Source organism: Lepidochelys kempii, chromosome 1 (genome assembly GCF_965140265.1).
Source record: "Lepidochelys kempii isolate rLepKem1 chromosome 1, rLepKem1.hap2, whole genome shotgun sequence".
Taxonomy (NCBI): Eukaryota; Metazoa; Chordata; order Testudines; family Cheloniidae; genus Lepidochelys; species Lepidochelys kempii.
The window spans coordinates 346,272,794-346,298,362 of NC_133256.1; the positions used below are offsets into that span (position 1 = coordinate 346,272,794).

The 25,569-nt window shown below is 46.5% G+C and overlaps 2 protein-coding genes across 8 annotated transcripts in view; one reads left to right on the forward strand and one right to left on the reverse strand.

The window, feature by feature from the left end:
* Positions 1–4,058, forward strand: part of LOC140905487 (uncharacterized) — a 45,169-nt gene extending 41,111 nt beyond the window's left edge. Inside the window, exons 18-20 of one of the 3 annotated variants that reach the window (XM_073328917.1) lie at positions 1,756–1,834; positions 2,580–2,688; positions 3,340–4,058. In XM_073328917.1, the coding sequence (XP_073185018.1) occupies positions 1,756–1,834; positions 2,580–2,688; positions 3,340–3,413 (262 nt within the window). In that variant the 3' untranslated portion in view covers positions 3,414–4,058. Of the gene's footprint in view, positions 1–1,755; positions 1,835–2,522; positions 2,689–3,339 lie in introns of those variants that run through there. The other 2 variants (XM_073328920.1, XM_073328918.1) reach the window with 2 other exon arrangements.
* A 4,087-nt stretch (positions 4,059–8,145) lies between these two features.
* Positions 8,146–25,569, reverse strand: part of KLHDC10 (kelch domain containing 10) — a 35,043-nt gene continuing 17,619 nt past the window's right edge. For 2 of the 5 annotated variants that reach the window (XM_073328923.1, XM_073328921.1), the window contains 6 exons: positions 22,805–22,953; positions 22,033–22,117; positions 19,807–19,873; positions 19,078–19,125; positions 17,276–17,415; positions 12,774–14,146 (listed from right to left, as the gene is read on the reverse strand). In XM_073328923.1, the coding sequence (XP_073185024.1) occupies positions 13,937–14,146; positions 17,276–17,415; positions 19,078–19,125; positions 19,807–19,873; positions 22,033–22,117; positions 22,805–22,953 (699 nt within the window). In that variant the 3' untranslated portion in view covers positions 12,774–13,936. Of the gene's footprint in view, positions 14,147–17,275; positions 17,416–19,077; positions 19,126–19,806; positions 19,874–22,032; positions 22,118–22,804; positions 22,954–25,569 lie in introns of all 5 variants that reach the window. The other 3 variants (XR_012156866.1, XM_073328922.1, XM_073328924.1) reach the window with 3 other exon arrangements.

Genomic DNA, 25,569 nt, shown 5'->3' on the forward strand with positions numbered 1-25,569 from the left:
ATGATCACACAGGTTCCATTAGTATTTACTTCATTAAAAACATTAAAAAGGGCTCTATCCATACCCAAATTAGATCCTGGCGGTCTGTTGCACACCCCAAGCACTATCCCAGGGGAGGCTCTAATAGTTTTCTTCCCCAATGTAATTTTTGCCCAGACGGACTCAGTCATATCCATTTCATTGCTTCTTATTTCTTTACATTCTACCTCCTCATTGATCTACAATGCTACTCCACCACCTTTACCTTTATTTCGGTCTTTCCTAAACAGCACATACCCTTCAATACCTGTGGTCCAGTAATGACTACTATTCCACCATGTTTCTGTTACCCCTATAATATCTGACTTCACTTCCTGCACCAGGAGCTCTAGTTCCTCCATTTTGTTACCTAGGCTCCTCGCATTGGTGTACAAACATCTTAATTTTTGCTGTTTTGGCCTCGCTCACACTCTGTACCCTATTAGGCATGGTCATTCTACAGCCAGTATAACCTATTAGACTGGTATCCACGCTGCCCTTCCTCCTTATAGCCATTCTCCTACCCACAGCTGTATCCTTTCTTACTTTGTTTTCTTCCCTCTCAATGCTAAAATCCGGCGTGGAGATTACCTGGACATCTCCCAACCATCTCCCCCTAATTCCTAGTTTAAAGCTCTCTTAATCTGTTGTGTCAGCCTCCATCCTAGATGTCTATTTCCTTCCCTACTCAGATGAAGTCCATCCCAAGAGAACTGTCCTCTGTCCATGAATGCCTCCCAGTGGCCATACATCCCAAAACCCTGTAGCACCACTGCCTAAGTCATCTGTTGATAGTCATAATCTTGTCGCACCTTTGTTGCCCTTCTCTAGGAACAGGCAGAATCCCACTAAAGATCACCTGAGCCTCGATTTCCTTAAGCGTCTTCCCCAGCCTAGCATAGTCTCCCTTAATACTTTCCAGCGAGAATCTAGCCGTATCATTTGTTCCCACGTGAAGGATAATTAGGGGATTCTTTCCTGCTCCCTTTAGGATCCTTTTCAACCTCCAGGTCTACATCCCATATCTTAGCACCTGGAAGACAGCACACCCTTCTATTCTCTGGATCAGCTCTGGTTACAGGCCTGTCTATTCTTCTCCGTAAAGAGTTCCCGATCACATAGACCTGCCTTTTCCTGGTGATGGTGCTATTCTCCAGTCTATCCCCTGTTCCCTCTGGCTGCAAGTTCTTTCCATTCCTATTCTCCCTTGTAATCCTCTTCAACCCATCCTGTATCCTCCTGGGGCTCATATTTGGTGTAGTCTCCATTGACTCTTCCCCTTTTCTTATAGGACTAGCTGCTCTTCTCTTCTTCCGTGCCCTTCCACCTTCAGCAACTACCAGCTGAGCCCCTTCTTCATTTTCCAACTCTGCAAACCTGTTCTTGAGCTCTGTTTCTTCTTCACTAGCCTGTCTTTTCCTCTGCCTGGTGGTGCTGAGCATACCAGAGTCCGCAGGGCAGGATTGACCTGGCCTGCAGCCCATGTTGGAAACTGATCCCAAAAAATCCTTTTTCCTAATGAAATCGAACATGGCCCTCCTGCACAGCTGAGCGGTACACAGCGCTGCCCCTTCCTGAAAGCCGGGTCCCCTCAAACGTGTGACCGGTGCTACTGCGTGCAGGAAAAGAGTGCAGTATAATGAAGTGGGGCTCCGTATTCCCCGCTGGAGCTCTAGATGCTGTGTTAGAAGCCTCGAATACAGGTTAATTTATGGTGTGTCTGCTCCTCCTCCCTAGTATTGAGATTGGGAGCTGTATTGCTGTCCAGGTCTGCATGCTTCAGATTCCCATCCTGGTGCTCTTCACAATCTTCTACGTAAGTAATGGAGCTGGAGCCAGACTTCATGGTTACTATGGTTTTCTCCACTTGGCTTGTGGACACTGGGGCTTTGGGGAAAGAGGAAGCGCCCATGGTTGCAGGGGTTTGACGGTTGCACGCCTAAGAATGTCACTCAAATAGGAACATCATGCTGGTGTTGGCGAAAGGTACTGGAGAAATGGTGCCACTGAGCTACGCTATCCTTAGAGTAGGAATGGTGGAGGCAGTTGCAAGGCAGGATTCCCTGCACCAGCATCTCTGATTTTTGGAGAGCCAGTCTCTATTCCCCAGGTTCCCAAGCAGTGGGCTGACTGCACAGTCAAATTAACAATTCCCTCACTGTCTCAAACATGCTCATTAGATTTTTAAGGGGGAGCAGATGGGACAGGTGAGATTATTGCTAATGTGTGTGAACCAGAGTGACTAAAACCAGTCCTCCCGCTGTCCCACAGGGACTGGGAACGTGGCAGGTTAATACATTTTTATCCTGATCATGGACTTGAAAATACTAAGCTTCTTGTGACTGTTTTTTGCACTATGTGCATAGCTTGTTTGTCCACACTGCTGCAGGTAGAGTATATTGCAGTGGGTGGAAAACAGTCTTTCAAGAGTCTCTGGGTAAGGAATTGGGACTGTCTAAATGGGCAGAACAAACTTTCTGAATTTACTTTGACTGTCCATGCAGGGCATAACCATGGCTGACTTACCAAGGGTTTGAAAACTGCTCTCTACCTTTCCACAGCCGACAGGTTTCATACTTGTCTTCAGTGACCTCCATGTCTATTCCAGCATGTTCAGCGTGGTCCTCATGAACTACATCTTCATGGATGGCAAGTGTGACTACTTCCAAGGTAACCGTCCATGTGGGCCAGTCTTCTTCTCCCATGAGAATTTTAATCCTATCCAACTCCTCCCATAGCCGCTTACAAACATTCCCACGCTTCCTGAGCAATCTCATTCAGGAACCGGGATTGACCGTGTAAAAGGGGCATCCCTGTGTCCAATGTCTGTCTCTGACTCCAGATCTGATTGCTCTAAGGTTAAAAAGTCTTAACTGCAATCCCACTCTTGGAGCAGAGAGGCCCTTTCCTTTGTACTAATCTCCCCAGTAGGAGCTTCAGACCATCTGATCATTCATGATGTGGTGTTGGGTTTCCACAGTTAACTGGCTCAGTAACTGGAACTTAAATCTGCTGCCCCAGGAGTGGATTCTTCTAACTGGTAGATGACTCAATTCCCACAGGAAGCAGCTCCAAAGAAGGTTTTTGTCATAACGTGCTGTTACCTGGCACTCAAATGTTGGCTTAAACTGTCCCTTAACTTGGAGATACAGTGTAGTTTCACATCCTGGAGCACTTGTCCCAGTGTGAACTTCCAGATTCTGTCCGGAGCAGACTGGCAGCTGTTCCATCTAGTACAAAATCCACCTTCCTACATCTTGTTCACTGAGTGTGTGATTCCAGTCCTCTAGTTCCTAACCATGGTGGTTCTCACTCCCCCAGGTACAGTGCTGGTGATGGTCTACTTCATCCTCCTAGCTGTGTATTTCTTTGCTCCTTCCCCTGCTGGCTGCTGAGGCCTGACTCCATGGACCTTGTGTTCTTCTCTTGGGAGAAGACTTCCCCCTCCCACCCCCCAGGGCAGCTTCTGTTAACAAATGTTGAGTGTTTCTCAGGGACTCGGCTGGTCTGGTTTTACTCTAAAACCATTAGTTGCATGAAGCTAAAGAACCTGCCACCAGAGTTTGTTTTTCCTTCACCAGCTGTTTTAAAAGATGGGATGGAATTGGGGAATTGCTAACCACTGGAAAAGGGTGGGGGTGGTGGTGGTAGTCTGGTCACGCCTTCTTAACCGAAGAAGAAGCCTTAATGCCAGAGTGCTTCCTTGTGTACCAAAGTACAGCTCAGTCTGGGATTGTGGCTAGAGGGAAATCTGTTGTTGGCAAAGGCTTTTGAGGAACAGAAGAGTCCTCTTTAGACTCTGAAGGATGTGCTGTTCTCTTGCTGCTGGGAAAGTGGTGCCCTCTCCAAGGTGCTGTCTTGAAACAGACCTATCCTGGGAGGACAGGAGAGGACTCTTTTCAGAATGCTACCTGCTTGTCATGCACATGGCAGCCTCTAACACTGGCCTGTAGAAATAACACAGGTGGGTTTTGCTGTAACTTGAAATGAATCCTGTTTTTTCCCCCCCCCAACTGTTCTGATTAAAGCAGTTTTTGTACAAGCTGGATCTGGTCCTGTATCTAAAGGGGCAAACAAGGGTCTCTGCAGGCAGCCACATGCAGGGATATGGGGGATTGTAGTTGACTGACCTATCTGGTTTCTTCACACCACTAACTTAGGGACAATATAGGTTTTTAGGCCTGATGATCAGTCTCCATGTAGCACAACCCATGTGAGGTGGGAGAAGCCAACTGTTAAGAGACCCTTTCCTTGGAGTAAACATCCCGCCATCACTCAAGGCCTCTGTCCTCTGCTCGGAGTCTATCTTCTGCCTCTGTTAGTACAGACCAGAAGGCAGAATGGTCTAAAGAGATGCTTCTGTCAGGTGAGTTCTTGTTAAACTTTGCTGCTGCTCCCTAGTCTGGGCTTCTCGGTGAGAAGCCATTTCTTAAATCTCCCTCCCCGCTCTAGAGCAGTGGTTATAGCCTGTGTCCCACTGCAGCGCTACTGGTAGGGCAGAGCGGTCTTGCATTAGCCCTAGATCTGTGCGCTAGGGGTGTCAATAAGCCAGCCGCGGGCACAGGGCTCAGCCTTTGGTATCTCTTCTTAGGTTTTAAGAGCATGGTTGATAGGAGTTGCTCCCTTTGTATTTCAAAACCATGTGTGCCGCAACTTAAAGCCTGGGTTGCTTTAAATCAGACAAACCCTGACTTCCACTGTGCCTGAAGACCTTGATGGGGAGACTCTATCCCTACCTCTGCCCCCATGTTCCTAGAGGATGCTAGACTGACACTGAACAGGAGCAGCTGGGGCTAGACTGCCACGTACCCTGAGCGTTCAGGGCAAGTGGAGCTGGGCTTTGGCCATACTGCACTAAATGTGCTGCAATGTCTGGCTCTAGGTGTCTCCAGGGGGGTGCCTGTAGTTAATGGACCCTTGACAATTTTGGCCTTCATGTGTCTGGGTCTTATTTCGCTAGCTTTCACAGGTGCCTAATACCAGCTCCCTGGGCTAAGGCGGAGCTAATGTTGGAAGCATGGACAGTGGTGTGAGAATGCTCTAGCAATGTCAGTAAGGAAATTAGTCAGTGCAGTAAATAAGTCCTGCAACCACTCACTGAATGAGGACAAAAAAGTACTCCAGAGGGTAAGGCCCCAGAACAATCCATGCCTGGGCACCTGGGGGCTGAGCTAAGCACAAGTACCCAAAGCTTCCTTCTCTGGGGTACCTGACTTTACATCCCAAACTGTGCCTTAAAAGGATTTATTTCCCAACTGGGTTCCCCTGGAGTACCTGAAAAATTCAGATTGCCCTTCTCTCTCTCTCTCTCTCTCTCCCCCACCCGATCATCAGCACGGTTTGTACAGGGCTTTACCTGTGCAACACACACTTACTAACCCTTACTAGTAGTGGAAGGGTTAGTAACAGGAGCAGGCTCACTTCCTACGGATCAGCCACAAGAAGGGGATGATGGTTTGACAGTAAGGTGGAGACTTTTGATGCTCTATAAAGAGTGATTTAATTACTACAGGAGGCTTGTGCCTCTAGCTCTCTTCCTTCCCCTACTGCCCACAGGCTACTGCCTCCATGTTGTGGGGCCCCTTTAAGGAGAGAATTGGAAGTACAGACCAGCACAGAAGAACCACTCCACCTCCTCTCAACTGTTGCCTTAAAAAAACAACCAAGGGTGTGGATTTAGCATTTCACTTAACGTGAGTTCTGGGCTTGACTGAGAATGAGCAAGGTAACGCTTGGGGCAAATATCTCCTACCCACAAACCAACAGAGGCTTTGCCTTCCCTCTTCCAAAGCTGTTAGCAAGTCTCCTGTTCTCTTAGAAAACAGGAATCTAAGAAATTGCATCTCCATCCTAAGGCCTCCTTTCTTCCCAGGCCAAGGACTTTTGTTAAAGACCCTATAGAGAGAGCACTAGGGGATCATTCAGTGGCAGCCAGCAGTTTCCTAGTACAACCTCCAGAACTAAGTTTGGTTGCAATAAAGCAGATTCCCTACTTCTGCAGTGATAGATCCATAAAGTTCATGTCAAATGGTGTCTTTTCCATTACTGCTCTGGGCAGGGGGGTTAAAGACCCAAGGCACCCCTGCAGCTGTCAGGCTTGCAGGCATTCTGCTTGACAGGTGATCATTGGTGGTACTGCAGCTTGGGTAGCAGTATTGGGGGCATGCTCTGGAGGGCTCCCTGCATGAGTGGAACTGGACTTGCAGCAATTTCATTCCAAGTTGGACTGGTGCAGTGGCCCAGCCCAGGCTCCAAGCATGGAGTAAGTGCATGCACAGAAATGCTGGCATGGCTTGTGGACTAATGCACCAGTACATGCCTGGAAATCTAGGGTCAGCTAGTTTAATGGTGATAACTGCATTGGCTACTCAAGCAAATGCTTCAGTGACACCATCGCTATTATAAGACTGGAAGGGACCTCGAGAGGTCATCTAGTCCAGTCCCCTGCACTCATGGTAGGACTATTCTCTCAGCCTGCCCTGACAGGTGTTTGTCTAACCTGCTCTTAAAAATCTCCAGTGATGGAAATTCCACAACCACTGTAGGCAATTTATCCCAGTACTTAACCACTCTGACAGGAAGTTTTTCCTAATGTCCAACCTAAACCTCACTTGCTGGAATTTAAGCCCACTGCTGCTTGTCCTATCCTCAGAGGTTAAGAATAATTTTTCTTCCTCCTCCTTGTAACAACCTTATGTCTTCTCTGTCTTCTCTTCTGCTGACTAAACAAACCAAATTTTTCAATCTTCCCTCATAGGTCATGTTTTCTAGACCTTTAATCATTTTTGTTGCTCTTCCCTGAACTTCCTCCAATTTGTCCACATCTTTCCTGAAATGTGGCACCTAGAAATGGACACGATACTCCAGTTGAGGCCTAATCAGCAGAGTAGAGTGGAAAAAATACTTCTCATCTTACAACTCTCCTGCTAATATATCTTAATGTTTGCTTTTTTTTTTTTGCAAGTGTTACACTATCTCATTTAGCTTGTGATCCACTATGATCACATCCCTTCCTGCAGTACTCCTTCCTAAGCAGTCATTTCCCATTTTGTATGTGTGCAATTGGTTGTTCTTTCCTAAATAGAGTACTTTGCATTTGTCCTTATTGAATTTCATCCTATTTACTTCAGACTGTTTCTCCAGTTTGCCCAGATCACTTTGAATTTTAAGCCGATCCTCCAAATCACTTGCAACCACTTCCCGCTTGATATTGTCTACAGACTTTATACATGTACTCTCTATGCCATTTTCTAATCATTGATAAAGATATTGAACAGAACCAGACCCAGAACTGATCCCTGTAGGACCCCATTCATTATGCCTTTCCATCATGACTGCATACCACTAATAACTACTCTCTGGGAACAAGAGTTTGGCCCTAGTAGCTTCTAGATCTCAGCAAGGGTGAGGCATAGGCTCAGGCCTAAGATTTAAAGACAAAAACTCCGCTCCCAATTCTGCTTTGACACATATAGGGACAATACCTACTTCACAGGAGCATTCAGAGGGTTGGTTGCAAGGGACAGTGAAAGTAGAAAAGCTATTAATGCAATTGCCCTGAAAGATTTTTTTTTTAAAGGATATTAGCAGCTGCAGATACTAGCATGGAAGACAATGGGAGGGAACAAGAATGCATCAGGACTGATTGCTGAGGTTCAAAGTAGAAGCAACTTTCAACAATGCAGAATTATTTATAATCTTGCAACACTAGCTTCAGTGCTAAATCCACGCTGGATGCTAGTAGCATACTTAATAAAAGGATGATACCAGGAGGGCTGGGGCCACTATGGACAGGCAGTGGAGTCTCATGCCAAGCTTTCAACCACCATGGGAAGCCAAACTTTGGGGTATAGGAAGCAGCTTTCAGAGCTACCTTTGAGTAACACACTTTAGCTCTACTCCTAAGAGCTGTCTGCTTAGATCCTGAGATAATAAAGTGCTATAAAGCACAAAGTCCCTCAGTAAGAAATGGGTTTAGAATCTACCCCTTCTCCCTCAACACCGCAACGACATGTCCACTGCTGTGAAATGATTGAGTTGAATGCTGCACACTTTGCCGTTTGTGTTGGCTCTGTCTCTACCCTGGCCAACAGAAGAGAAAAAGGAGAGGTGAAGGGACACAGCATGTGATTTGGACAGAGGTTTTTTTTATTGGATTTAAAAAAAAAACTGCAAAAACACTGACAAGGTCCATAAATACAGGCAAGTACATCTCTTGGTCAGCCCTTCGCCCTCCCACAAACTCAGCACAGCTTCACACCTCAGGATGTTGGCATGGCGACAGAAGGGATGACCACCCATTGCTGCATGCATATCAGACTCCCACACTAAACACACGAACAGGACTAGGGGGCACCGACTGAATGTCAGGCAAACACAGAGGCTGGCCAAACGCTCCCCAGCTGGAAAGAGGGCACAAGTTCATTCCTCAACACCAAAGAAAGAAACTACACTTACACAGCTGACTTGTCCCCAGTTCATCCCCTACAGCTAAGGTAACTTCACATGGGACTCTGCATCCATACCGAATAGCATGAGAACATTGCCCTTGGGTCTACTAGTGTCTAGAACTGGCCGCCGATGGCTTTTGATCAAAGGGGGAGGATAAAAAAATAAAAAAATCACAGCAACAGTTCCATCATCACCCATGAGGCTCAGGCACCAGGTTAAAGTGGCAATAAATGGAGAAAAGCCAGAGCAAGGGAAGCATGCAATTGAGTTAGTGTCATGGGATGAAAACTCAAGACATTTTATAGCAACAGATCTATGGCCAGCACACACTGTAAACATGGGAGGAGCAGCATGATTCCTGCATCCTCCATTGTTCTAGGCGTGGACTAACTGACACAGCAACGAAGAGTGTTTGGTTTTGTGTGGCAATCCCCTCACAGCTGAATACATGTTGGTCCAGTGCTCTGTTACTAGACTGTTTCTGCTCAGAGAAGCAAGTAGAGGCAGAGCCTGCTTGGAGCAGGGCAATAACTGCTAGTCAGCCTGGCACCAAGGGAACCACTTACAGGATTTGAAACCGCACACTTGGAATCTAAAAAGACGCTGTCAGGTCATGTCAGCATCTCTCGTTAGTTCCCCAGGAGACCTCCATTCAGAGTAGCTGGAACACAGGGTCACAGCAGTGCTCTGGGAAAGTCTTTGGCATAGGGTCGTGTGATTAGGACTTAGAAGGGTTATTTTAGTCAAACACTGCAGTCATCACTCATTCCTTTTTGTCAGAGGAAAAGCCAAGTAAGGACTTCAACACGGGACCTGTTTTACACAACAGGGGCTTGCTTCAGAGGTGCTGAGCCCCCACTCCCACTCAAGCCATTAGCTGGGGGAACTCTGCATCACAGGGGGGGAGGGAGAGAGAGAAGAGAGTAACAGGCTGCAACACTTACAACCCTGTTTCTCTAAACAATGGCAAAGCCCAGGAGTTAGTTGGTTATTCACTCCTAACATGTAGGAACAGCACCAACCAAGTGAAGGTTACCGGAGACTGAATTCGCTAGTCCATCTGCCCCAGCTGGCCTACCAGCCCTACTTAGCTCCTGAAACTGGCCCACCTCCCTGGGAAGGAAAAGCAAGAGCAGTGCTTGGAAGCTGTTCTTTACGGAGATGTGGCAGGAACGTATCCTCCCTTTGTAGAGTGCCACTACCCCTTTATCAGGCCTCGGAGAACTCCCCCACAACAGGCCCTGCTCCGGCTGTTCACAGGGTTTGGTACCAGGCTGTTTTCTAATGTGACAAAGTTCATATTGCTTAGAGACAATGATGGCTTTTATTACTCAAATCCTCCAGCTGCACCAGAAAAGCTGCAAACAAGCATGAGCTCAGAGGAGAACTGCACGTCTTTAATGAGGCACAATTGAAAAAGCAAAACGGGGGGGGGGGGGGGGGGGGAAAGAGTTCGAGTCTGTGCGTGTCCCAGAACAGGGACACCTGTTTCAGGCAGCACAGTGAAGCTGTCAGTTAGCACAGGGGAACCGAAGCCTGGCATTTTCACTGTCCAGGGAAGAACTACTGACCTGTGATTATAAAATACCAGACTTCTATTTAAGCCTGTGCAGACACGCTTCAGAGGCTTGGTTGGTTGGTAAAGCGTTGCTTGCTGTTCGCTTTTAAACGCTTAAGCCACTACACAAAACTGCTCCAAACATCTCACCCATCAGGGCTGCAAATGAGGCGTGGAAGTTGGGAAGAGATCCTGTTTTATTGACCGTTGTAGGGAAAGGAGGTTCTCTCCTGACAATCAGGAGGACCAAGCAAAGGAAGTTAGCAGCAACAGGAGGGAGGGGAAAATGTAGCTGAAGCTGTTTGATGTAAAATAATGTTTCAACCACACTTATTTTACTATGCAGGAACACGGTTTCTCTGCAGGATGCAGCTCGGTTTGCAGTACTTCAAGTCTTTTTTTTTTAACCCACAAAAAATAAAGAATATATTTTTCCTCCAAAGATCAAAATAACTAGCCTAAAGACATTCATATGGGACAGAAGTGCAGTGTCCAAAAGGATTTTTTGTAATATGAAAATCAGATACTGCCGTATTTTTCTGCCCAAGAATCCCCTTTGCTCAAACTGCAGAATTTATTAAGCAGGTTAAAGGGCTCATCTTAACCCTTTCTCCTCACATACAAGTACTATTTTTATGGTTGGAAACCCCCCCAGCAATACTGAGTATTTCTAGTCACATTTCAAGCTCACTGGAAAGTACAGTGCTAATAGAGAATACAAGTCTCCGATTTCAGCAACTCAGCTGAGACTACTGTTATCAAGTGGAGAATCATTGTTGCTCCACTTTATTTTGAGGAATCAGAAGGAGATGCAGGGAGGCCATCAAAGTATTAACAGATCAGACTATTGGTCTACAATGGAGAGGATGAAATGGGCTCATTACTCAGGGCTTGGTCCTTGATGTTCTTAGCATGATCCAACTCCCACGGAAGTCACTGGGAGAGAGGGATGTGCAGCTGTAGCCCCAGGTGCTGGTGTAGAAGAGGTAAGTGAACATGCTGCCAAGTTTCAAGGTGCTGTAGGGACCTATATTCTAGCTTCACCAAAACGCTACATACCACACGCAGTCTAGTCGCATTGACCATATTGCGCTGAGAGATCTGCAGTAAAAGTAAGAATCTGCAGTAGTGAAAGTAGATTACAAAGACTGCCAGAGGCAGGGGTGGACTTGGGTTGTCTTCAGTGCTGCTTTAAGTCAGGAACGGCATCAGCAAGGCAAATCACATCACAGACAGGCTTAGGAAGGCCAGTGTAAAGCAGAGCCCATGAGGCCATGCGAGCTGACAAGAACATCTAGAGCAGGAGCGTGCGTGTATATAAATCCACTACATTCCTCTTAATGCTGCCTTTGGAATTGCTGGAGGAGTGGAAGAGCGCTCAGCCTAAGAAGCGCCGGGGACTCGGGAAGAAAGAGCCAGAACTTGTGCTGTGTTGCCATTCGAACATGATGCTCTTGGCCAAAAACGGGAGACCCTAAGGCTTGGTGTAGATGTGAGATCTTTGCAAGAGAAGATGGGAGCCGCCAGAATTAGGCCAAAGGGAAAGTCTCAGGTGGATGGAAGCTGAATGGAAGCATCAAGTTGGGCCTCCAGAGAGCGTTCTGGAAGTGGGGTTAGGAGAAGAGCTTCAGACATCTTGGTGAGCTCTCACACACCGCAGCCTTGGTCACTGAAAAGGGACTGGAAGCCCGGGAACTGAGCGCTCACCAGCTCGACATCTTAGGCACTATTACTACGAACAGCCACCTGCACACAGAACCTGCATAGCTAGATACTGATGGGCTTATCTGGCTATTGGTCCCTGACATCCAGCTCCATTGGGAGCTCTTAGTTCAGACAGCAGCATACAGCTATGCCAGTGGATGGAAGCGTCAGCTCTGTCGCTCAGACTAGTACCCGGAGAGAGGACAGAAAGTGAAATGAAATGTTGATCCGTGCCCTCCACACACAAACCCACACTTTCTGCCCATGGGGATCGTCCTCCGAAGACTGACAAGACTAGAACAAATCTGGGAGACTGAGAGGCCAACATGCTGGCCATCAAGTGACGCGAGCACCATCCCACCTGGGTATAAGGAGAAACCACATAGGAGGTCTTAAGCAGGTCTCTGCATGAATATCATCAGCCATCCTGCAGGCTCAGAAGACATCTAGCTTCTCCTTGCAGCCGAGAGCATCCTGCTAAACTGCACTGAAGGGGGCCTGAGACAGCATGGTTATCAGCGTTAAAAGCACAGAGCAAACAAACAGGGTTTGAATTACAAGGCACTGAAAGATGTTTACATTTGAAAAGCTGCCACATCCCTTATTTCGCTGAGGCCATGAAAGGAAGAAGCTAAATTACGGTGAAATACTGACCCAAAATGATAGGGCAGGGGAATCTGCAAAAGAAACTTAGGGAACCTTACAACACAACATATATTAGGTAGTTACTGAGCAGTGGAGCTGGGAGCACAAAGTAGCCGCAGAGACTCATCAGCCTTCAGATCCATCTTGTGGGGTTTGCTATTGGGATTTATTGAACACTACTGCAACCTCTTAAAAGAAAAGCAAACCTCTAAAATTGGCTTTAGACATTGGAGGGGGAGAGTCATTTGGAAAAACTACTAAAAAAGGCACTTAACAAAAATGGTCTTCAAAATACAATTGTTTTGTTCAAACCCAATGTCTCAGCCTAGTTCAGCTGCTCCACATTTGATGACCAGTTCTGTACATTCTCTCGAGCTGGTTTCACAGTGACATGGAGCACGAAGAGAAAGACACCCAGGAAATCGACATTTCTTCCTTTCCCGCTTTTGTAGAAAGGCGAACAGTATTCACAGCAAGGCAAGAGACAACACTGTGAAAAAATGAGCAGTTAATTTTGCAGCTCCCCAGAAGCAACTGTCCACAGAAGTTAAAAAAAAAAGCCACACACAAAAGGAATAAAACAAAGCATTGGACAGGCAATTCAGAAAAAATTCCAATGCCTGAGAGAACAAACAAACAGGCTACCAAGTTATGCTTAGGTAACTAATGTTGAGTTGGCACAGATGGACTAGACCCTGAATACAGAGGGCATGACATACTTAAGGTTAAAGACAGCTTTAAAATCGCTATAGTAAGTTTCCTCAGTTCGCTTTTTCAGAGTGCAACATGGGCAGAAAGGGGAAGGTGCAGCATAACACACTGCCCCTTCCCACCACCTGTTTAGAGAAAACTACACAGTAGTCCATAAGCGGCGATTTTTAACCACCCTTCCAGGCAGACGTTTCAATATGAAAAAGGTGAGGAACAATTACACTGTTGCTTAAAACCACACCACCCTGCACCGAGATTTTAAACTGCGCTGGCGATCTTCGTTTGCTGCTCCCCCGTGCCAGCCATCTCCCAGAACTCAAAGACGATGATCACATGCCCACAACACACATGCAAATCTTCAGGCAGCGAATGCTATACAGAGGCAGAGCCAATTCGGGCATTCAGAGGATGGATGCTGCTGTGAGCAAAGGGGAATTGGACTGTTCATTCCGCATGTGGTTGAATTGGTGCAGTTAGCGTCTCCTACTCCGTTAAATGCATCTTTAGAAACAATAAGTTAAACACCATGTGAAAGCAGGAGCTGCCATAATTTCTAAGCCCCTTCCCTGCATTTATTAGGCCACAGGCATGTGCTAACAGCAGGTTGGTGGCTGTATGTTATGAACGAGATCTGAACAGCATCTTCGTTCCTGAAGTATTTAGAGAGATCCATAAATAAAAAGCTGATTTCCATAAACACCAAATAAACATTCACCGAAAGGCATCCGACGTATTTGCTGAGTAAGGCGCTGAGAGCAGGGTCCTCCCATCTCCTTAGCAGCGGCATCCATAAAGGGCGGGGGGGTCTCTTTAGTGTTTCTAGGGCAGAGTGAGAACAGCGAGGAGTTCTCATTTCAGTCGCTCAATGAGTCCCTGTGTGAGGCCAAGGTGCAAAAGCTGCGATCTGGAGAGAGTTGCTAGATGAGGGAAAAATCCCAACAGCTTCTCCCATGACAGTTCCAGAAGGCTGGGGACTACTAGCCACATCTTAAATAAGGAGCCAGTCCGTTTGTTTTCGTGGATGTTGACCACCCCTCCATGGACGTACATGCAGCCAGCCTGGGTGGAAACAGGACAAGAGGGAAGTTACTCATGTTCACGCACAGAGCTAAGCTCACTACTCACTGCGTGTGGGGCTACGCTTCTGAAGCTCATGTGCTTCTCAGAAGAACCCTGCCATCCACATCTGGAGAGAACCAAGAATTTGGACAAGCAGCAATGGGCTTACTCTGCCGCAAGGGAGATTTAGGAAAAACATGTCGACTATCAGGGTAGTTAAGCACTGGAGGTTGTGGGATTCCCATCGTTGGAGGTTTTTAAGAACAGGTTGGACAAAAACTTGTCAGGGATGGTCTAGGCATAGTTGGTCCTGCCTCAGTGTGAGAGGATGGACTAGCTGACTTCTTGCGAGCTGCTCCAGCCCTACATTTCTATTTGATCTTTAGAACCAAGGAGTCATTCTGATTTCAAGAAAAGGTCTGTGCTGTGCTACTGATGAGCCAGCAGAGGGAGCACAACTTACGTTCTAGGGATGGTATGGACACCAATGTTGCTGATCTCAAAAGGCGATGTAATTTTGAGGGCCATTAGAAGAAAGAGCTTGTCAGACTATGACTAGGGGAACCTATTCCTGCAACCATTATTCCCAAATGTCCCACTAAAGTCATGCAGATTTATGTCTAAGGGATAATGACCAGGCCTACAGAGCATAGGACAAAGGTAAGCTTAGAGAGACAAGGTGGGTGAGGTAATATCTTTGATTGGACCAACCTCTATTGGTGAGAGAGACAAGCTAGAAAGGTAACGCCTGTAAGAGAATCTTACAAATACGATAACATATTAATATCACCAGAAGTCCTGAGAGTGTCCCTTTAAGACTGTGTCACAGTGAGTCATTTAAAGGATACCAAATCATCCTTATGCAATAGCTAGTTAAAAACGGATCCTACAGCTGATCCATGATTTCTAATTCCTGGATTGTCCAGCAGGTTTGGAGGTTGCTTTCCGATGCTCGCTCACTTAACACAGCGAAAGTCTTCTCAAGGCACTTATACACCTGCTTACCTTCAACTCCCTGCAGTCCCTCAGGGGACCAAAGGCCACAGCAGTAGGTTGGTTTTTATAGACTGGGCAACTGATGTTCAGAGAAGAATCATTACTTTGGGCTAACACAGTTTGAAGACTAGAACAGCATCGCTGCTTTCTGGAAGCACAGCATGCAGTGTGCCGTGGCAGCCAGAGAGCACCCCGCTGGGTACACCGTCAGAATGACAGGGAATTCCTGTTCTAAAGGCAGGAACTCATCTCTGGCCTTAGTCTCCCCTGTATGCTGGATTTTGTTTAAGCCCACTGAATATGTTCCTCTTTACTGATGCCAGTGGCTCCATGCCATATATTGTAAAGCTAGGTTTCAGAGTAACAGCCGTGTTAGTCTGTATTCGCAAAAAGAAAAGGAGTACTTGTGGCACCTTAGAGACTAACCAATTTATTTGAGCATGAGCTTTGTTGCAAGGATAAGTTCCTGGGTTAGTGGTTCTGTTGTGTGGTATGTGATACTCACCAACAACAGAACGCCACTAGCCGTCACCTTCAGCCCCCAACTAAAACCCCTCCAACGCATTATTAAGGATCTACAACCTATCCTAAAGGATGACCCAACACTCTCACAAATCTTGGGAGACAGGCCAGTCCTTGCCTACAGACAGCCCCCCAACCTGAAGCAAATACTCACCAACAACCACATACCACACAACAGAACCACTAACCCAGGAACTTATCCTTGCAACAAAGCCCATTGCCAACTGTGTCCACATATCTATTCAGGGGACATCATCACAGGGCCTAATAACATCAGCCACACTATCAGAGGCTCGTTCACCTGCACATCCACCAATGTGATATATGCCTTCATGTGCCAGCAATGCCCCTCTGCCATGTACATTGGTCAAACTGGACAGTCTCTACGTAAAAGAATAAATGGACACAAATCAGATGTCAAGAATTATAACATTCATAAACCAGTCGGAGAACACTTCAATCTCTCTGGTCACGCAATCACAGACATGAAGGTCGCTATCTTAAAACAAAAAAACTTCAAATCCAGACTCCAGCGAGAAACTGCTGAATTGGAATTCATTTGCAAATTGGATACTATTAATTTAGGCTTAAATAGAGACTGGGAGTGGCTAAGTCATTATGCAAGGTAGCCTGTTGCCTCTTGTTTTTTCCTACCCCCCCCCAGATGTTCTGGTTTAACTTGGATTTAAACTTGGAGAGTGGTCAGTTTGGATGAGCTATTACCAGCAGGAGAGTGAGTTTGTGTGTGTATGGGGGTGGGGGGGGATGTGAGAAAACCTGGATTTGTGCAGGAAATAGCCCAAGTTGATTATCATGCACATTGTGTAAAGAGTTGTCACTTTGGATGGGCTATCACCAGCAGGAGAGTGAATTTGTGTGGGGGGGTGGAGGGTGAGAAAACCTGGATTTGTGCTGGAAATGGCCCACCTGATGATCTCTTTAGATAAGCTATTACCAGCAGGACAGTGGGGTGGGAGGGGGTATTGTTTCATATTCTCTGTGTATATATAAAGTCTGCTGCAGTTTCCACGGTATGCATCCAATGAAGTGAGCTGTAGCTCACGAAAGCTCATGCTCAAATAAATTGGTTAGTCTCTAAGGTGCCACAAGTACTCCTTTTCTTATTGTAAAGCTAGACTCCTGTCAAGGCTAGAGCCTGGCTGCGGACTGACTTGACTGCAGTCTAGAAGTACCTACGTGGGAAATGCATATTGGATAGCGGGCACTTCAATCGAGCGGAGAAAGGCCTAACATGAGCCAATGGCTGAAAGATGAAGCTAGACCAATTCAGAGTGGAAATAAAGGTGTACATTTTTAACAGTGAGGATAACTAACCACTGGAACAATTTACCAGGCATCGTGGTGGATTCTCTATCACTGGCTATTTTTAAATCAAGACGGGATATTTTTCTAAAAGCTCTGCTCTAGGAGTTTTATTGGGAACGTTCTCTGGCCTGCGTTATACAGGAAGTCAGACTAGATGATCACAATGGTCCGTTCTGGCCTTGGTATCTATATTCCAGACCCACACACGTGTCTGAACAGGTAAGTGAATGAATTAAGCTGTATCTAACAAGGCACATAGGGGAAAGACAGACTACAGCCACTTACTGGTGTGACAGCAGCACAGTGAAAATAAACTGGTTCAGGCATGACAGCTGGGAGTTTCACCCACTGGAAAGTTTGAAGATTTAGCTTCCAGATGTCTCCCAATATCACTTCTCCGTTATATCCCCCACAGACAAACACATCTATAGAAAAGGGACAACAACCACACAATGCTTAGAGACCAATCTCGCATGATGATCAGCCACGGCCAATTCATTTAAGAGTTACAGCACACACACTAACTGAAACCAGCAACTGGTCCTCTAGAACAGCTCCAGAAAGAATGTCCACTTTACAATCAATGTGAGCTCTGAAGACCTTCTCAGAACTATCACGGTAGGGACCAGAGCTAACAGATTGTGTGGACACCTCCCCTGCCATTCACTTATGCACATATCACCTCCCAGCCCATTTGCGCCCACAACAGCCAGATGGCAATTACAGCAGTTGCTTACGCGGTGAGGTACAAGATAGAATCGCCCCTGCCTGAGAAGCGAGTGCAGCGCCCATGCTCAAGGGTTGCTGCTTTAAAAAAAAAAGAAGTCTTAAAATCAACCTGAGACTAGGTTAATTGTGGTGTGGTTTGATTAGGCTCCCATTTCTTTTAACATGTAAGCCTCAGTTGAAAGACTTGGACGTCGAGAGTCACTATTTTGACTTTAATTTCTTCAGAAGTTGCACGTGAGCAATTACTTAACCAGCTTGCATGGCTGCTGCTGCTGAACTAGAAGGGCAGAAGCGTCACATGGACTGCTGGGGCTACAGAGAGGATCTCAGCTTTGTCAGAGGCAATTCACAAGGCGGTTCATGGCTTTAGGCCAACGCTCATCATGGAGCGAGTATGAATCTCATATGCTTGCCCTCCCCCCTCTCCAAGGCTACATTGCAAACTCTGCAATGGAGCAAAGTAAGATTTCTAGTGAGATCACCTGGAGGGGGTGGAGAGAAGAGAGCAGAAACCTCCACCACCACAGGCCAAGAAAGCTCAATGCATTTTCTTTGCAAGCTTATATAATGGCCTCTCATTTGTTACTGCATGAGCGGTTCCAGGCTCAACTCTGATACTGTCTTTTAATCTAATCTGCACACAGCTTTATAGGCCATCACGAAAAGGCCCCTGTGCCTGATAAACCCTCTAAGAACTCCATTTCAAAGTTCTGACTCTGCCTCTTTTCTTGGGGCAGCCAGGTTAATGGCAGATCGGAGGAAGGGCTCTCATTGGTAAGTGTGGATCATGTTATCAGCTATGTTGTAAAGTGCTGTATATGTTGAGGCTGTAATACACTCAAAGACAAATCACCACCTAAAATGGTAGTTTATATGCTGCATATAATTACAGCTCTGGACTCTTCAGAATCATATTTGTAATAAATAAAGTATGTTATATTCCAGAAATTAAAGTGACTGGGAGTAGTAAGAGACACTCCTTAAGCTCCATCCAGCTGGCTCCACTGAGCACAAGGAGGAACTAAATTCTCTTGTGAACATCTATGTGTATTATCGCCTCCTGCTGGTGGCACTTCACTGACACTGAAAGTTAAGGTTTTTGATAAACTGTAGAGTCTCTGGTGCTGGTCCCACGAGGTGCTGTGTCCTCAGTCCCACAGAAGATGGCAAGTATTTTGCTGGATTGGACCCTTTATTACACCCCCCCCCGAATGTTGCTTTTCTTTGGGTCTCCTGTAGGATCTGAGACAGCATTTCCCATATTACAGAGACCAGGCCATCCCATTTCTTACCACTGCTGGGACAAGTTCTCTTTAAGTGTACATGAGGCATTGAAACAGATCAATTGCTATTCTTACCATTTTTTATTTGTACACAACTGTGGCATCTTCTGGCTGCCGGGAAACCTGCAAAAAGAGCATGGTCATGAATATCAAACTGAGAAATCTAAATGCCACTGAACAGCTCAGTGCTGGGTCATACAGCTATAAGCCAGTTCCTTTATTTGGGGGAGAAAAAAAAAAAATCTGATTTTTTAAGATCTTCACCACATGGCTGCCACGTTCATGATCTCCAAATTCTCCACTTTTCAGGTTTCAGCAATAGGCCACAAGGGCCAACGTGGTTAATGTGACTCTAATCCACTTTCCGGGGCAGGGGAGAACATCTCACAGCCCCCCACCTTGAGCTCTGATCTCTGGATCGCTATAAGAGGACAGGAGTCAGAGCTCTGTAAGCTAGGATGATCCCTATTGCTAAAGGGGCAGGAGACTCTGGAAGTGGGGGGGGTGACTTTTCTGGGAGGAGCGGGAAAATGACAAGCCAGTCTGGCTCTGTCTCCGGGGAGGGGTTGACCATTACAACTCTACCAGTTTGCGACAAGGTTAAAACTGCTAAAAAGACTTCAGACCACTTTGTTCCAACTGCTGGAGTAACAAAGTGAGTGGAGTTAGGTACAGCAGACCCGTTTGTACACAGCCGCGTTACAAAAGGCTTTGAATTTCTGAGTGCCATCTGCTACTAGGAGGCAATCTTCCCTGCCATCCATTTTACATAAAAGAGTAAGAGGTCTGCAATCCCAGACTTACCTATTTTCTCATGAGGTCTCGTTGCAATTTCTTCCCATGTGTTTGTTTCAAGGTTGTATGCATGGATCTTAAGGAGGACAAAGGTGACACATTAGCTCATATGGTGCTGTCAGGATAAAATTAATAGGGAGAGGCAGCTACTGGCACAAGACCCAATCCTGGTCTGGTGCTGAGCATCCTTCAGTCCCACTGAACACGGACAGAAACAACTGAGGATATGCAACACATTAAAGCATCAGGAAACTATCTTCAGCTGCCATACGCAGTGCCAAGAGAAAAGGAGTACTTGTGGCACTTTAGAGACTAACCAATTTATTTGAGCATAAGCTTTCGTGAGCTACAGCTCACTTCATCGGATGCATAAAAGTGGAAAATGCAGTGAGGATGTTTTTATACACATAGACCATGAAAAAATGTGTGTTTATCGCTTCAAAAGGTTTTCTCCCCCCACCCCACTCTCCTGCTGGTAATCGCTTATGTAAAGTGATCACTCTCCTTACAATGTGTATGGTAATCAAGGTGGGCCATTTCCAGGTCAGAAATGCTGGAAATGGCCCACCTTGATTACCATACACATTGTAAGGAGAGTGATCACTTTACATAAGCGATTACCAGCAGGAGAGTGGGGTTGGGGGAGAAAACCTTTTGTAGCGATAAACACCCATTTTTTCATGGTTTGTGTGTATAAAAACATCTTCTGTATTTTCCACAGTAGGCATCCGATGAAGTGAGCTGTAGCTCACGAAAGCTTATGCTCAAATAAATTGGTTAGTCTCTAAGGTGCCACAAGTACTCCTTTTCTTTTTGCGAATACAGACTAACACGGCTGTTACTCTGAAAGCAGTGCCAAGAATGGTTTACCTTTGCCAGCCACTCTAAATCATTTTCACCCTGGTTTTGACACAAAAAGATATCACAAAACAGTGCCCACAATAAAACCCAGGCAGAAAAGTATCTGTCAAACTTGTGTGTTGTGACTGTCTGTAATAGTTAAATCTAGTCTGGAGGGGGGCAGGGGAGGAAATCCCACAGTTGAAGGCAAGAAGCGCAGAGTTTAACATCATTTCCCCCTCTCCCCCCCTCCCAGCAGTAGTTAGTTGCATCAAGATATACTTATCTAGGAAGAAAGATACGAAGCACAAAGAACAGGGAGATGAGGACAAATCATTTGAACTGTGACAAAGAAAAAGTTTTTGAAAATGTAGCATCATTTAGAGTCCTCTCCCTATCCATCAAGTGTCTTGGCATCTAAACCTATTTGCTCCACAAAACGAGGAAGTGAAGACAAAGTATTTACCATTAGAAACGGAGCACAAGTCGGGGGTGGTGGAGTATAGGAGAGAGTCAGACACACACCTGAATCCCAGTATCATTCCGTTCCTTTTAATGAATCAATGCCTCCTTATTTTGGCACAGATGGTACGTCTGGAAAGATGCTCGAGCAGAACATCATTTCCCTTTAACCACATTAAGTTGATCCTTCTCAACAGAACTACAAGTTACTTTGGGAAATTGCTGTGGTTGTTGAGAATCTACCAAATGACTTCTTAATTTGGGATTCAACACAACAAATTGGTAGTACACTCATTCCTTCACAAGTCAACATTTTAATCACGCCGCCATTTATATTCCCGAGGGAATTCGCCACCAAAAAAAGAAAAATTCTGCAAATTTTATTGGTCAATAAATAAATGGGGAGGCTCCAACATGGCAGTGGGGAGCACAGGCGACCGGCTGCACAGAGGTGGGAGATCACCCTGCAGTCCCTCCGCCCCCCAGGACATGGACTTGGCAGTGAGGGTGCACCTGACCCTGACACAGCGCAAGTGCTGGGCCTGTTCTTGGGGCTTCCCCCGCAGTGATTTACGTCTCTGCTGGCTGCCTGAAACAATGCGCTTATGCTGCTGGGGAGGGGCGCATGACTGCTCTGGTGGCCTCCCTTTGCTTCCTCATCAAAAAGTCATATATCCGGAGGGAAGCAAAGAAATCTGCACGGGACATGAATTCTGCGCATGCATAGCTGCACCGAATTTCCCTAGGAGTACACTTATAACAGGCTCTTCTCCCTTCTTCTGGTTATCCCAGTTCTTATCACCTTCCCTAGTGTCAAACTAGGATGACATGCTGGGGATGAAGAGAGAGAGTGCTGATTGTGCCCTGCTCTGTCTCAAACCCTCCACTGCCAAATGCCTAGGTCTTTCCATTTATTTATTTTGATCTCTTTACCTTATCCAAGGAATAAGCGGTCCAGGAAGTTCCACCTCCCAAGATATAAATCCTCTGCCCATCATGTGCAATTTCATGTCTGTACCTGAGGGTGCAAAGCCAGGTCCATTTAGCATCACAAGAAGTTGATAACTCCCTTGCAGTCCGGCACTAAAAGCTATTCTAAACACGACTAGCTTGAGTGGCTCAGGCTGATACAGCCTACCTGCTGTCCTAAAGCAGTCTGCAGTGGCAGGAGTTTTACTTGGGTGCTTTGGGATCTTTCACAAGCAACCCAGACAGCAAACCCAAGTCCTGAGAGAAGTACGGTATCGTTGCAACTGTCCTGCATAAACCTAGCTCCATCTTCTTCTGATCTCGGACATCACATTACAGGATCAGCTGAGAGATGGGTCACATACAGCTTCCTTCCCTCCCCCACACTTCACCCACCAGCCAGCCCAGAGCACTGCAACTGTTCTTGTGTTGCACAGTCTAGTTTTAGGGTCAAGACTGAGGCGTTTGCCACTTCCTTCCTGGGATCCGTATACCAGAAGTGCAAGTCTTCAGACACACACCACTATTGCTAATAAACGTGCCCATTAGCTCTTTCCGTTTCTCCCACTTCAGACAAGTTACAGTGTGTTCCCTAGTCAAAGCCCTCTTGAGATAATGCATCTGCCATTAGAGCAGAGTAGTTTTTCGTATCAAGTCTACCATAAATTTCCTTTCAAAATACGCATCTTGGAACAAACGAAAGCTCGCAGGGCATATAAAACCGTCAGCGTCTCACCTCTCCTCTGGCATGTCACAGTGCATGTTGTTTGGTTTCAGTTGTATCCATTCCCTAGTGTTAAGGTCTAATTTATGTAGATCTGTGCTATAAATGTAACCAGTTGTTCCTCCAAAAACATATAGGGATCCATTAATGATAGCCATAGCCTGGAAGATAAGGAAAGAAAGAAGGCAGGCCTATTAGAAGTGACGTGTTAGTTCAGTGAGTGAAGGAAGGGGAGATTTCCCGTTCTTCATGACCCATGTATACGCTAGAAAACTGGCCCTTTATCACTTACAAAACCACATTTCCAGAAGTAATGCAGCAGAGGAGGGGAAGAGGCAGCCAGGAGCTGCTCAACAGGGCCTAATGGAGTCAGTGTAGAGGTGGCCAGGTAGCTACTTCCCAGAAAATGGGGACAGGAGAAAAGCAGGTGGGGGTGGCTTCCACACAGGGAAATGAGTGCACCTTCATGGAGAAAGAGCCATATCAAAGCCCATAAACCAGCATGTCGTTTGCTCAGTACTGGTCAGTCAATGACGACATTTGCATGAACAGACCCAACAAAGGGAAGGCGAGAAGTTGGTTTAGAACAAGGCTTTTCATTTTAGCGTAACGCTGAGGCCCTCCAGACTGGTCCCTCAGCAGCAGTTAATCACCAACATACTGAGTCCTACCCAGAGGGGCTTCTTACATTTTAAATAGGCAACCCCCTACTGCACTGGTTCTATCTTGAAGCGCACTGTAGGGTGAGGTTATCGTATGCAGGCTTTATAGCAGGAGGGAGTTTGAAGGGGACTTGAAAGGAGAGGGGCACCTGGAGCATGGGGCTAAAGGAGTTCTGAGCCTATGGAGCCGCCTGGGAGAAGGCAAAGATGAGCGATGGGGAGCATGAGACAGGATTCCTGGCAGAGTGGTAAGAAAGGAGAGTAGCCAAGTAACATGGAGCAGTGCCCTGAAGGGGAAGAAGAGTGTCACAGATCCACAAGATTGGCGCTACGGCCCCAGCTTTGGAACAGTCTCTAGGCAGAACCCCTTCAGTGTGCTAGACCTCTAGGGGTCCCACGCTTGCTCCAGAGCTTCACCGCCTCCTCAGCCTGGACAGCAGGGCCATCAGCAGCCCTGCTGCACCGTGGGAGCTCCGTTTAGCGAGTCCAACTGAGGCAGACCCCTAAGGGAGACCTGCACAGTCGTAGGGAGCAAAGAACCTCCTCCATCGGCATCTGCAGTGACACCAAGCTGGCACCGTAACACCGACGAGTTTACTAGTCCATGGGAACACGGGGAGCACAGAGAAAAGCGAGTACAGCACAGTCCATCTGACCTCTTTGTCCCAGCTCAGGTGCGTGTCCCCAGAAGCCCTCAGCACCCAACCCTTAACCACCCCCTAGCGCCCTCCCAGTCCTTTGATCTCCACCAGGGCAAACACTGCCTGGCTTCCTGCAGAGAGGTGGGCCATCTAAGGTCGTTGATTGCTAGGTATCGAAGTCCTGACGATTGATTTGCCAGTCTTCTCAGATACTCCACTGATATGGGACCTAAGCTCTAGACAGCTAGAAGCCATTCCAACCTGTGTCTCTGAGCCTCTGCAGAGAGCAAACCACCCTTTCCACCCCCAGGCAACCCTGCAGCGCATTGGGGAAACTGAGGCACACACCAGCTTCAGAAAAAATATTACAGAACATTCCCAGTGTCACATCGAGAAGCTTAAATTTGATAGGAGAGGCAAAATGAAGTAAGTGGAAGGATTTAAAGAGGGAAAGTGACAGTCTGAATAGCAAGCAAGGCATTGAGAACTGCTGAATTCTGAATGCACTAAAAAAAAAAAAGACGGATCAGTGCACTAGGGGCTGTTTGAATGTTCAAGTCCAACCACAGTTAACCTTGTGAGTCCATACAGGGCTGACCAACGACCAGAATGGTTAGCTTTTTATCACATACATATAGTTAGCATGTATCAGTGACAAGGATGAAAACCCTGGGCATTGAAAACAACACATGCAAGATAGCAGATGAGGCAGCCTTTACAATTCAAGAGAGTATTTTAAATGTCCATCCATTTACAGCGTTGGGCAAAGGTGTGGTCAGAAGGAGGTGGCAGAAATGATCCCAGGCCATAGCAGAGATGTGGACGCTTCTCTGGCACACAGGCAGTATCTTGCAGCTCAGTGAGTGCCGAACTGGGGATGGTGAATATGCTTTATACATCCCGCACTTGGGGACAGTACCTAGATGCAAGTGGAGATGATATCTGCTATGTGTGCGCATATGGGGATCGGTTGTGCTCATCCATACCAGGCTATTTAATCCAAGATTTATCACGAGTGGTACCAAAAGAGTGGTTTACAAATAAGAATATTAGATGCATGAGAGAGAGACTTTTCTATCTGACATTGTGGTTTGTGAGCATAAAATCTTCTGAAGTTCCCACACCACAGAAACAGACAAAAAACAGCCACAGAAGCTCCCTTCCATTGGTCGACTTTGATGCACTAACACTGCATTGGCCAATCCACTTCCATTCAAAACTTCCTTTAAAACTTCCAAGCGTCAATTCCTATTGCTCTACCACCGACAAGCCTCTGACCTTATACTTTTGATCTTTGACAAAGTCCAAGGGCTGGTCAGCGCTGGGAACTTACACTGGCCTAGCTTTGTCTCCCGGGGGGGTGGGGGGTGTGGATTTTTTACACCTGAGAGACGTAACTATGCCATCCTAACCCCTGGTGTAGACAGCAGGGTCGACAAAAGAATTCTTCTGTCCACCTCACACCGTCTCCTCT